General features: G+C 37.0%; 1 protein-coding gene across 1 annotated transcript in view; it reads right to left on the bottom strand.

The window, feature by feature from the left end:
• Positions 1–13,999, bottom strand: part of DNAH12 (dynein axonemal heavy chain 12) — a 238,341-nt gene that overhangs the window by 223,340 nt on the left and 1,002 nt on the right. The window contains exon 2 of the mRNA XM_059939970.1: positions 1,915–2,093. Coding sequence (XP_059795953.1) covers positions 1,915–2,084 — 170 coding nt within the window. The 5' untranslated portion in view covers positions 2,085–2,093. The remainder of the gene's footprint in view (positions 1–1,914; positions 2,094–13,999) is intronic.

Consider the following 13,999-nt stretch of genomic DNA (forward strand, 5'->3'; position numbering starts at 1 on the left):
AGGAACTGGTCCCAGCAGAGGGCTCAGTTCTACCTAGGACTCCTTACATCCCACCTTACTCCTGGAACGCTCTATCCACAGACCTCACCTGATAATACTCTTCCCCAGGTCCCTGATACTCTAGTGACATTGACCTTTGTCAATTCCTAGAACACACTGAAAGCATTCACATTTCAGGGCTTTCGTGTTTGCTATCCCCTTTGCTACAGTGGTGTTCTCATGTTTATTTAAATGACAAGCTTCTTATTCTTTAGATCTCTCTATTATCATCTCCACGGGACTTTCCTGCAATGTTCCTAGAAACAACTTCCCTGTCACTCTCTATCTCACTATTTTATTTCTTCATAGTATCTATCACCATCTAAAGGGTTAACATACTTTTTTTAAAAATATGTTTACTATCTGCCTCCTCCCACCAGAATATAAGCTTCTGAAAGACTAAAGTGCTTTCTGTTGTGTTCTCTGTGGTCTTTCTAGTAAAAAGCACAGTGTCTGGATAACAGTAGATATTTAATATCTGTTAAATAGATGTAAGAGAATATGTAGACAGGGTTAAAGCTGCACAAAGGGGATTAGGAGAAAGCTTTCCAGAGGAGGTGATTCATAAATTAAGCCTTGAATAAATTGTATAAGTATTCAGACAGACTTTTCAGTGAAGGAAACTGCAGGGAGCAATTGTGAAATTTATTTTTCACTAAATGTAAAAATATGGAACTGCAAGTAGTTCAACATGGCATTCTGAGATTATGAAAGGTTTTGGAGCAAGAACAATATGTAAGTCCTAAGGAACCCCTTTTTCTATTCTCTAAGTCCACTGAAACATTGATTAGAGTCTTAGAAATTAAAGGGGTAAAGGGTATCTAACAATACATATACTGCCATTAGTTAATATACCTTATAATTTTGGATTTAAATATGATTAGAAGATTGACAGACTAATAATAATGTAAATTTAAAGAAGTTACATGATTAACAGACCTGTTTAATTATAAGGAAAGTAAAATCAGCAAAAACTTAAATTATTTTAACTAGCAACAATATGATCATCAACAATGTAACAGAGAGTAAAACTTAGTCAGTTGCAAAAATATGTATAAAGGAGGCACACCAAAGAGGGAAAGAGAATGCAGAAAGAGAAGCAGAAATCCACCAGAGAGAAATTCCCTGTTTTATAGTTCAGTGTTAGGTTCAAAGCTTACAGATGAGCTCAATGTCTTTTTCTTCTTATTTATCCCCAGAGCCCAGCAGAGTCAGGTACCTAGGAAATTCTCAGTAACTGCTGAATTGACTGAACCATCCTTATCAGTGCCTTTGGTAGCTGGTACCTAAATTAGTTTTAATTTCCACTAAATTGGAGGGGAAAGGGTAGGATGTTAGACTGTATTTTCTTTTGTAGAGAAAAAGTTTTAAGTACAAGTAGTTTCAAGATATTTTATTAAGTATTTGCTCCAGTGCAATGCTATTTGTAGAGGCCCAGTTACTTGCTTTTACTTTCAGGGACCAGTATGGTTATAATATATCACAAGGAGGAATAGCGTGGTGTTCAAAGTATGTGAACTCTAGGACCAGACTGTCAGGTCCTAAACTCAAGCTGTGAGACCTTCAGCAAGTTACTTAACTTCTCTGCACCTCAGTTTACTCATCTATAAATAGAAATAACAATAGTACCCATCGTATAGGGTTGTTGTGAGAAGTATAGGTAAAACAATAAAAACAATGCTTAGAATAAACACTGTAAGCACTATATAACATTTACTATCATTACAATTACTTTTTCAATTGTTTTCCTACTTGAATTTGAAGATGATATTTTGACCATGAACAACCTAAATAGTTAAACTTTTTATGAGAATACAAACACTAATTATTTCACTCAAATTCCAAACAAGGATTATTTACTAATATGCTACTTACACTAACTGATTAATTGTCTTCTGCTGCTCCTTGGATCTTCTGTAACTCAGCAGCTTACTTTGTGCTGGTGCGTCAACACCCATGTCTTCTGGGGGACGAACAATGGGAGGTAACTTCAAGTTCAGAGCCTCTTTTTCTGCTGCAATGGCAGCTTTGTTTGTATCTGACATCTTGGTCCCCTAAAGATTAAAATATACTCTGAGGAGAAAAAGTCCGTAAAGCCATTATTGTAAAAGCTAGCCTCGATATATTCATTACATATCAATACCAAAAATTCTAGGCCTCTTTATATCTTTTTCCCAAGGATGGCAGTTGAGATAAATGGTTAGGGATTCCTGTTAGAGCTCTACCATTCATTGCTATGAAGAAATGAAGCCAGTCACTTCCCGGTGAGTGAGGGCTTCAGTTTCCTCATGGCTGAAATTAAGGAACTGGATTAGATGCTCTCTAAATACCTGTACAGTTCTAAAATTTTGAGTTCAAATTTTCCCTAAGAAGCAAATCACAACAACAACAAAATCCAGTTGTTGAGGTATAATCCCTCTCCCCAAAAAGCTGATACTTTAACATCATTAACATTTTTAAACATCACTATTGTATCTTAGTTTTGCTACCTTCCTAGAAAGCCATACTATGATCAAACAAAAATAGGCATACTAAGTGCATAAGAAATCTAAAATGTCATATAAATGCTGAATAATTAACCGTGATATCAACTGCATATGCTGCAGATGCCCACACAATTTGGAGATTCCTGCCTTGAAAAAGACAGTTTCTGCTGGCGCCCAGTTCAAAATCTCCTGCCCTGGGAGAGGGGTGAAGAGAAACGCTGAGGACACGAAAGTACCCCTCCGATTGTTTTCACTACTTCCCGGCTGCTCAGATAAGAGGGGAACGTTCAGTGAACTTCTCCAATGGTGAAAGGAAGAGAGAAAACAAGGGTTGAAACCTCCGGAACGCTCTACGTCCTACGGGGTCCTGCCGAGCTGGGCAGTCGCCTGCCGCGTAGAAACAAAGTTGTCGCCATAGAAACTGTCGCGGTCGCAACTGGAGAGACTGGGTAAATGTTGCCTGGAGAGGCAGTTGCTGAGCTGCCACAGATTAGGATTACCTGTCACAACAATAATTCATTACTCGAGTAAATGGAGGGTCGGTGAATGAGACTTTTTTACCTAACTGTCTTCCCTTAGAAAGGGCACGGAATCAGGATCTTCAAATTGTGGAAAACTGCAAGACTGGAGATTTGGATCCGTTGGAAAATAGATTTATATAAACACTCTCAAGGAGGATCAAGTCTTCAAGTGTCCCCCTAGCGACTTCCCTGTAAATATTATAATTAATCAAGATTTTAATTTATCTTGTTTCTCTATTCAGTATTTGTTTAGACAGCACTTCTTTCAGAAAATTTTTGGCAGAGAAGATTAAGCTGTGTAAATTTTTTGAGTATGCATGAGGAGAGAAATGTGAAACTTTGCTATTTGAGGCTGCACAATGGATACTCCATCTAAATGATAATAGCCCACACAAATACCATGTGCATAAATAAAATTGGTAGATAAATAAATCCTGGTGGTGTATTAATGGCATTTTCATTCAATAAATTTTTGAGCATCGTCTATGTGCCAGTCAGCATGTAAAGAATTTTTTTTTAATGAGAGTACAGCCTACACTATAGTGTCTGGCAAACAGTTGTTCCTCTAAAAATGTCATTTGAGTCAGTGAATGAACAAATTGAAATTCCTCCTAGCTTGTAAAAACAAACTATCTTTCTGTGGAAAACAAAACACTTGTATGTGATTTTTTTGTCACAGTGTCTTTTAAAAAATTTTTATTGAAATATAGTTGATTTACAATGTTGTGTTAGTTTCAGGTGTACAGCAAAGTGAGATATATATATATATATTCTTTTTTAAGATACTTTTCCATTATGGGTTATTACAAGATATTGAGTATAGTTTCCCATGCTATACAGTAGGTCCTTATTTGTTATCAATTTTATATATAGTAGTGTGTATATTTTAATCACAAACTCCTAATTTATCCCTCCCCCCACCTTTCCCCTTTGGTAACCATAAGTTTGTTTTCTATGTCTGTGAGTCAATTTCTGTTTTGTTAATAAATTCATTTGTATCATTTTTTCAGATTCCACATATAAGCAATATCATATGATATTTGTCTTTCTGTGATGGTTTTTTGACATGTCAATTTGGTTAGGCTAAACTACAGAACTGAACGGAGGACAGTATTATATCATGCACTCACCTTCTCCCAGTTACTCAATCAAACACTAATCTAGGGCTGCTGTGAAGACATTTTCCAGATGTAATTCAAGACCCCTGTAAATTGATGTTAATCTAGGGAGGTTATCTGTGTGGGCCTCACTCAATCAGTGGAAGTCCTTTTAAAAAGTTTTAGACATGCCCTGAGTTAGACTCCAAACAGCAGCTAGGTGTACAGGTGCTCTCCCCTCTCTGGCTCTTTCCTTCCTGACAGCCTGCCGCTACAGATTGTGGACTTGCTTCACGAGCCCCCACAGTTACATAAGCCAGTTCCCTGTAAGAAACCCTATATATAAACATACAAACAATGGATACATATAGGGTATACATATAATCTACCGGTTCTGCTTCCCTCATTAGATCCTAACTAATACAATGTACATCTTTTTTTCAAATAGCTTTTTATAGGTATAATTTACATACTATAGAATTCACCATTTTAAAGTATACAATTCAATGCGTTTTTTAGTAAATTTATACAGTTGTGCAACCATTACCAAGATCCAGTTCTAAAAAATTTCCATCACTGCAAAAAGTTCCCTTGACCTCATATACAGTCAATCCTCACTCCCACCTCCAGTCCTAGGCAAGCACTGATTTGCTTTTGGTCTCTATAGGTTTACAACTTATGAAAATTTCATATAAATGGAATCATGTATTATGTGGTCTTTTGTGTCTGGCTTCTTTCACTTAATAATGTGTTTGAGGTTCATCTAGATGTAGTATGTGACAGAAGTTCATTCCTTTTTACTGATGGATAGTCTTCCATTATATGGATATATCATATTTGGTTTATTCATTCACAAGTTGATGGACATTTGGATTGCTTTCAGTTCGGGGCTATTATGAATAATCCTTCCATGAACATTTGTGTGCAAATCTTTGGATGAACATACATTTTCATTTCTCATTGGTAGGAATTGCTGGGATAAATGATAAGTGTATGTTTGACCTTTTAAGAAACTGTCAAACTGTTTTCCAAAGTGGCTGAAAGATTTTACATTTCTACCAGAAAAATATAAGCGTTCCAATTTCTCCACATCCTTGCCAACACTTGGTATTGTCTATCCTTTTTATTTGAGGTATTTGAATGGGCATATAGTGGTATCTCATTGTGGTTTTAATTTGCATTTCCCTAAATGCAAATATGTTGAATATCTTTTCATGGGCTTATTATCCATTAACATATCTTCTTTTTTGATGAAATGTCTACCTAGATCTTTTATCCATTTTTAAATTGGAATATTTCCCTTTTTATCATTAAGTGGTAAGAGTTCTTTACATTCTGGATACAAATCCTATATCAGATAATTTGCAAATATATTCTCTTGGCCTGTAGCTTGCCTTTTCATTTTCTTAATGGTATCTTTTTTTTTAACATCTTTATTGGAGTATAATTGCTTTACATTGTTGTGTTAGTTTCTGCTTTATAACAAAGTGAATCAGCTATACATATATATATATCCCCATATCCCCTTCCTCTTGCATCTCCCTCCCACCCTCCCTATCCTACCCCTCTGGTGGTCACAAAGCACTGAGCTGATCTCCCTGTGCTATGCGGCTGCTTCCCACTAGCTATATACTTTACATTTGGTAGTGTATACATGTCAATGCCACTCTCTCACTTCGTCCCAACTTACCCTTCCCCCTTCCCGTGTCCTCAAGTCCATCCTCGACATCTGCGTCATTATTCCTGTCCTGCCCCTAGGATCTTCAGAACCATTTTATTTTATTTTTAGATTCCATATATATGTGTTAGCATATGGTATTTGTTTTTCTCTTTCTGACTTACTTCACTCTGTATGACAGACTCTAGGTCCATCCACCTCACTACAAATAACTCAATTTCATTTCTTTTTATGGCTGAGTAATATTTCATTGTATATATGTGTGACATCTTCTTTATCCATTCATCTGTCGATGGACACTTAGGTTGCTTCCATGTCCTGGCTATTGTAAATAGAGCTGCAATGAACATTGTGGTACATGACTCTTTTTGAATTCTGGTTTTCTCAGGGTATATGCCCAGTAGTGGGATTGCTAAGTCATATGGTGGATCTATTTTTAGTTTTTTAAGGAACCTCCGTACTGTTCTCCATAGTGGCTGTATCAATTTACATTCCTGCCAACAGTGCAAGAGGGTTCCCTTTTCTCCACACCTTCTCCAGCATTTATTGTTTGTAGATTTTTTGATAATTGCCATTCTGACCAGCGTGAGTTAATACCTCATTGTAGTTTTGATTTGCATTTCTCTAATGATTAGTGATGCTGAGCATCCTTTCATGTGTTTGTTGGCAATCTGTATATCTTCTTTGGAGAAATGTCTATTTAGGTCTTCTGCCCATTTTTGGATTGGGTTGTTTGTTTTTTTGATATTGAGCTGCAGGAGCTGCTTGTATATTTTGGAGATTAATCCTTTGTCAGTTGCTTCATTTGCAAATATTTTCTTCCATTCTGAGGGTTGTCTTTTCGTCTTGTTTATGGTTTCCTTTGCTGTGCAAAAGCTTTTAAGTTTCATTAGGTCCCATTTGTTTATTTTTGGTTTTATTTCCATTTCTCTAGGAGGTGGGTCAAAAAGGATCTTTCTGTGATTTACATCATAGAGTGTTCTGCCTGGTTGCATTTTTCTAAGAATTTGTCCATTTCTTCCAGGTTGTCCATTTTATTGGCATATCGTTGCTTGTAGTAATCTCTCATGATCCTTTGTATTTCTGCAGTGTCAGTTATTACCTCTCCTTTTTCATTTCTAATTCTATTGATTTGAGTCTTCTCCCTTCTTTTCTTGATGAGTCTGACTAATGGTTTATCAATTTTGTTTATCTTCTCAAAGAACCAACTTTTAGTTGTATTGATCTTTGCTATTGTTTCCTTCATTTCTTTTTCATTTATTTCTGATCTGATGTGTATGATTTCTTTCTTTTTGCTAACTTTGGTGGTTTTTTTTTTTTTTTTTTTTTTTTTTTTTTATTAAAAGTATCTTTTTTTTTTTTTTTTTTTTTTTTTTTTTATTTATTTTTGGCTGTGTTGGGTCTTCGGTTCGTGCGAGGGCTTTCTCCAGTTACGGCAAGTGGGGGCCACTCTTCATCGCGGTGCGGGGACCGCTCTTCATCGCGTTGCGCGGGCCTTTCACCATCGCGGCCCCTCCCGTTGCGGGGCACAGGCTCCAGACGCGCAGGCTCAGCAGTTGTGGCTCACGGGCCCAGCCGCTCCGCGGCATGTGGGATCTTCCCAGACCAGGGCTCGAACCCGTGTCCCCTGCATTAGCAGGCAGATTCTCAACCACTGCGCCACCAGGGAAGCCCACTTTGGTGGTTTTTTGTTCTTCTTTCTCTAATTGCTTTAGGTGTAAGTTTAGGTGTTTATTTGAGATTTTTGTTTCTTGAGGTAGGATTCTATTGCTATAAACTTCCCTCTTAGAACTGCTTTTGCTGCAGCCCAAAGGTTTTGGGTCATCGTGTTTTCAATGTCATTTGTTCCTAGGTATTTTTTTATTTCCTCTTTGATTTCTTCAGTGATCTCTTTCTTATTTAGTAGTGTATTGTTTAGCTTCCATGTGTTTGTATTTTTTTACAGTCTTTTTCCTGTAATTGATATCTAATCTCATAGCATTGTGGTTGGAAAAGATACTTGATACGATTTCAATTTTCTTAAATTTATCAAGGCTTGATTTGTGACCCAAGATATGATCTATCCTGGAGAATGTTCCATGAGCACTTGAGAAAAAAGTGTATTCTGTTGTTTTTGTATGGAATGCCCTATAAATATGAATTAAGTCCATCCTGTTGAATGTATCATTTAAAGCTTGTGTTTCCTTATTTATTTTCATTTTGGTTGATCTGTCCATTGGTGAAAGTGGAGTGTTAAAGTCCCCTACTATGATTGTGTTACTGTCAACTTCCCCTTTTATGGTTGTTAGCATTTGCCTTATGTATTGAGGTGCTCCTATGTTGGGTGCATAAATATTTACAATTGTTATACCTTCCTCTTGGATCGATCCCTTGATCATTATATAGTGTCCTTCTTTGTCTCTTGTAATAGTCTTTATTTTAAAGTCTATTTTGTCTGATGTGAGAATTGCTACTCCAGCTTTCTTTTGATTTCCATTTGCATGGAATATCTTTTTCCAACCCCTCACTTTCAGTCTGTATGTGTCCCTAGGTCTGAAGTGGGTCTCTTGTAGACAGCATATATACGGGCCTTTTTTTGGTATCCATTCAGCCAGTCTATGTCTTTTGGTTGGAGCATTTAATCCATTTACATTTAAGGTAATTATCAATATGTATGTTCCTATTACCATTTTCCTAATTGTTTTGGGTTTGTTATTGTAGGTCTTTTCCTTCTCTTGTGTTTCCTGCCTAGAGAAGTTCCTTTAGCATTTGTTGTAAAGCTGGTTTGGTGGTGCTGGATTCTCTTAGAATTTGCTTGTCTATAAAGGTTTTAATTTCTCCGTTGAATCCGAATGAGATCCTTGCTGGGTAGAGTAATCTTGGTTGTAGGTTTTTCCCTTTCATCACTTTAAGTATGTCCTGCCACTCCCTTCTGGCTTGCAGAGTTTCTGCTAAAAGATCAGCTGTTAACCTTAGGGGGATTCCCTTGTATATTATTTGTTGCTTTTCCCTTGCTGCTCTTAATATTTTTTCTTTGTATAATTTTTGATAGTTTGATTAATATATGTCTTGGCATGTTTCTCCTTGGATTTATCCCCTATGGGACTGTCTGCATTTCCTGGACTTGATGATTTCCTTTCCCATATTAGGGAAGTTTTCAACTATAATCTCTTCATATATTTTCTCAGTCCCTTTCTTTTTCTCTTCTTCTTCTGGGACCCCTATCATTCGAATGCTGTTGAATTTAATGTTGTCCCAGAGGTCTCTGAGACTGTCCTCAATTCTTTTCATTCTTTTTTCTTTATTCTGCTCTGCAGTAGTCATTTCCACTATTTTATCTTCCAGGTCACTTATCCGTTCTTTTGCCTCAGTTATTCTGCTATTCATTCCTTCTAGAGAATTCTAAATTTCATTTATTTTGTTGTTCATCATTGTTTGTTTGCTCTTTAGTTCTTCTAGGTCCTTGTTAAACATTTCCATTCTATTTCCAAGATTTTGGATCATCTTTACTATCATTAGTCTGAATTCTTTTTCAGGTAGACTGCCTATTTCCTCTTCATTCGTTTGGTCTGGTGGGTTTTTACCTTGCTCCTTCATGTGCTGTGTATTTCTCTCTCTTCTCATTTTGCTTAACTTATTGTGTTTGGGGGTCTCCTTTTCGCAGCCTGCAGGTTCGTAGTTCCCGTTGTTTTTGGTGTCTGCTCCCAGTGGCTAAGATTGGTTCAGTGGGTTGCATAGGCCTTCTGGTGGAGGGGACTGGTGCCTGTGTTCTGGTGGATGTGGCTGGATCCTGTCTTTCTGGTGGGCAGGACCGTGTCCGGTGGTGTGTTTTGGGCTGTCTGTGACCTTTTTATGATTTTAGGCAGCCTCTCTGGTAATGGTTGGGGTTGTGTTCCTGTGTTGCTAGTTGTTTGGCATGGGGTGTCCAGCACTGGAGCTTGCTGGTCATTGAGTGTAGCTGGGTCTTAGCATTGAGACGGAGATCTCTGGGAGAGCTCTTGCTGACTGATATTACATGGGGACAGGAGGTCTCTGGTGGTCCAATGTCTTGAACTTGGCTCTCCCACCTCAGAGGCTCAGGCCTGACACCTGGCCGGAGCACCAAGACGCTGTCAGCCACACAGCTGGGCTCCGAGGGCTTCGCACTCTCTGGATCTGGCGGGCCTCAGTCAGGACCCTCAGCTCCTGCTCCAGGAGTGGCCACTGCAGGTAGAGGGCTCGTGTTGGGGCCAGACTCGATGTCCCGACTGCTGCCTGAGGCAGGTTCACAGCCCTCGCCTCACGTGGCCGGAGCTGGGGCCCGGGCTAGACCCATTTTCTTAATGGTATCTTTTGAAGAGCAAAAGTTTTTAATTTTTATAAAGTCAAACAGGATATTTTTTCTCTTATGGATTATGATTTTGAAGTTACTATCTATGAAAGATAGATAAGATCATGAAGTTTTTCTGTGTTTTCTTCTACTTATAGGTTTTACATTTAGGTCTATAATACATTTAGAGTCAGTTTCTGTATGTCATGAGAGGTACAGATTCAAGTTTATTTTTTTGCATATAGATATACAGTTGTTCCAGTACCATTTATTGAAAAGTCTGTCCTTTCCTCACTGAATTGTCTTGACATCTTTGTTGAAAACTCAATTGACCATAATGTAAGGGTTTATTTCTGGACAATCAATTCTGTTCCTTTGATCTACATGTCTATCTTTATTCCAGTACCACAGTGTCTTGATTACTGTAGCTTTAGTAAAAATGGTTCTACAGTTGACTCTTAAACAAGACAGTTTTGAACTGTCCACTTGTACACAGATTTTTTTCACTAAATGTATGCTACAGTACTACACGATCCCTCGTTGGTTGAATACGCAGATGCTCAACAGCAGATCTGGAGGGCCGACTATAAAGTTATACACGGATTTTCAACTGCACTGGGGCAAGGAGGCAGGTTGGTGCCCTTAACCCCACACATTGTTCAAGGGGTTAGTCCTCAAACTTTGTTCTTCTTTTATAAAAAGAGTAATTTGGACTATTCTAGGTCCTTTGCATTTCCATATAAAGTTTAGGATCAGCTTGTCAATTTCTGCAAAAGAGCCATCTGGAATTTTATTAAATATTTTGCTTTGAAAGAAAGGAAAAAAATGTTAATTATCGCTACATATTTAATTTGCAGCTTAAAAGCATTCCCTTGAAGGGCTCTACTTCTGAATCTAAGGGTTAGAAATAGTATTTATAAGCAGATAAGTATATTTCACGAAGCCTTATTTTTTAAGGTTTTTTAAAATATAAATTCATTTATTTTAGTTTTGGCTATGTTGGGTCTTTGTTGCTGTGCGCAGGCTTTCTGTAGTTGCAGTGTGTGGAGGCTACTCACTGCGGTGGCTTCTCTTTGTTTCAGAGCACAGGCTCTAGGCGCACGGGTTTCAGTGGTTGTGGCTCACAGGCTCTAGAGCACAGGCTCAGTAGTTGTGGTTCATGGGCTTACTTGCTCCGCGGCCTGTGGGATCTTCCTGGACCAGGGCTCGAACCCATGTCCCCTGCATTGGCAGGCAGATTCTTAACCACTGCACCACCAGGGAAGCCCAGGCTTGATTATATAAAAGCACTTATGGATAATGACACCAAAATATGATTCTCCAATACTATACAAAAAGTTTTTTTCTATTTCTTAATAGAAATGATGAAGATGCTAAGAGAACTTATGAGACTAAATTACTATGCTTTAAACTATGTATTGTTATTTCAAAATTAAGAATGGGAGTGCAGGAAAAAGAAATGAGTCCATATGCTTAAGAGTTCTTTATGGAGCTAAACTGTGTTATGTTTTACATAAGTTCTTTGACTGAATTGTTTTTCTTCGAACTAAGTTTTTGATTGCTGTTATAGTAACATTAATTATACTTATATTAAGTGATATTGTTGTATCTCAATTTTAAAAATGAAAAAAATGATATAGCTGTATCATATATATACTATGCTATATAGTATATTAATACATAATGTAATCATAAATTATGATAAATATTTTTAAATATAAGAAACAAATAGCACTGTTGGTGGGAACGTAAATTGATGCAGTCACTATGGAAAACAGTATAGAAACAGAAGTTCCTCAAAAAATTAGAAGTAGAACTACCATATGATTCAGCATTCCACTTCTGGTTATATATACACACAAAGGAAACAAAATCAATATCCCAAAAATGTCTCTGCACCCCCATGTTCAGTGCAGCATTATTTACAATAGCCAAGACATGGAAACAACCTAAATGTTAAGTGTCCATCAATGGATAAATGGGTAAAGAAAATGTAAGATATATAGATATAGATATGATATAGATATATAGATACAGATATATAATGGAATATTATTCAACAATAAAAAAGGAGATCCTGCCATTGTGACAACATGGATGGAACTCAAGGGCATTATGCTAAGTGAAATAAGTCAGACAAAGACAAATACTGTATGATTTCGATTATATGTGGAATCTAAAAAAAAATTAATTCATAGATACAGAGAACAGATTGGTGTGGGGGGAGGGTTGGATGGAGGAAATGGATGAAGGTGATCAAAAAGGTAAAAACTTCCAGTTATAAGATAAACAAATTCTGGGGATATAGTGTACAACATGGTGACTACAGTATATGTTGAAGTTGCAAACAATAGATCTTAGAAGTTCTCATCACAAGAAAAAAAATTGTAACTATTGAGGTAATGGATGTTAATTAAACTTACTGTGGTAATCATTTGGCAATATATACCTATATCAAATCATTATGCTGTACACCTTGGACTAATACAATGTTATATATCAATTATATTTCAGTAAAACTGGAAAAAATAATTTAAAAAGAAACAAACAAATAGAAGAGATTGATTCCCTTAAACAGAAAGCAAATAGAAATTATTAAATTTTGGGGACTTCCCTGGTGGCGCAGTGGTTAAGAATCCCCCTGCCAATGCAGGGGACACGGGTTCAATCCCTGGTCTGGGAAGATCCCACATGCTTCAGAGCAACTAAGCCTGTGTGCCACAACTACTGAGCCCACATGCCACAACTACTGAAGCCCGCATGCCCTAGAGCCCATGCTCCGTGACGAGAAGCCGCCACAATGAGAAGCCCGCTCACCGCAATGAAGAGTAGCCCCTGCTCACCGCAACTAGAGAAAGCCCATGTGCAATGAAGACCCAATGCAGCCAAAAAAAAAAAAAAAAAGAATTTATTAAATTTTGAATATATGAGAAAATAGATTACCCTGAAGTGACATCACCAAAACTACTCAAAATTTCTGAGTGCTATCCCTCAAAATTACAGTTTCATGTTGACCTTAAGTTAAAAAAGATAAAAGTATATTAATGATCTATGCCAATGTTATTAACTAAGTGAGGGTAATTACGAGAAACTTGTCTTCACACACTAATTCCTGCAGATATATGTATAAGTAATAAAAATAACTCCAACAACCGTAACTTTTGATTAGTGAAAGTTAGCTTGTGTTTCTTGGTATGAATTGAGAATGGATGAATAAAATGATTTCTATTAGACGCTTCTCCTTTTGGCATGAGGAAAAGCATAGTATTGGTTCAGTCTTGTAATCTCAAATTTTAATTACATAATTATAATGTATATAATTTATATACATAATTGTGCTACAGTTTAGCCTCATAAAATAAACACACCATTTATTATTTTTAAGTCTGTTGAGTTCAGATTAAACTTTCTTTGGGAAGTTGTGACACTTTCAGAACACTTGCAGATACTTTCTCCTGAAAGAACTTACTAAAGATAATGTAAGATAATGAAAAGAGGAAGGTACTGAACCATGGGTATACTACATTCCTATTTGTGCAAAAAAGTGGGGGGAAGGGTATAAATTCGTAAATGTTTGTGCATGCATAGGAGTCAGAGGCGGGAAGATTACCTTTTTTTCACTACGAATATGTTTTTACTCTTCGAAAAAATTAAAATATCAAAAAAAAAAAAAACCTAAAAGAAAGTATGACACTTCAAGGTATGTGTCTCAAACTCGGATTAAGACTGCTACAGTGCTACAGAGTTAAATTAGATCAGCTTGCTTGAAGGAAAGTCATTTTCTAATAGGACTTTTTTTTTTTTTTTTTTTTTTTAGCCTCCCGGAGCGGGTTGCAGGATCTTAGTTCCCAGACCAGGGACTGAACTCTGGGCCTCAGCAGTGAAAGCCT

This window comes from Balaenoptera ricei, chromosome 11, assembly GCF_028023285.1.
Source record: "Balaenoptera ricei isolate mBalRic1 chromosome 11, mBalRic1.hap2, whole genome shotgun sequence".
Lineage (NCBI taxonomy): Eukaryota > Metazoa > Chordata > Mammalia > Artiodactyla > Balaenopteridae > Balaenoptera > Balaenoptera ricei.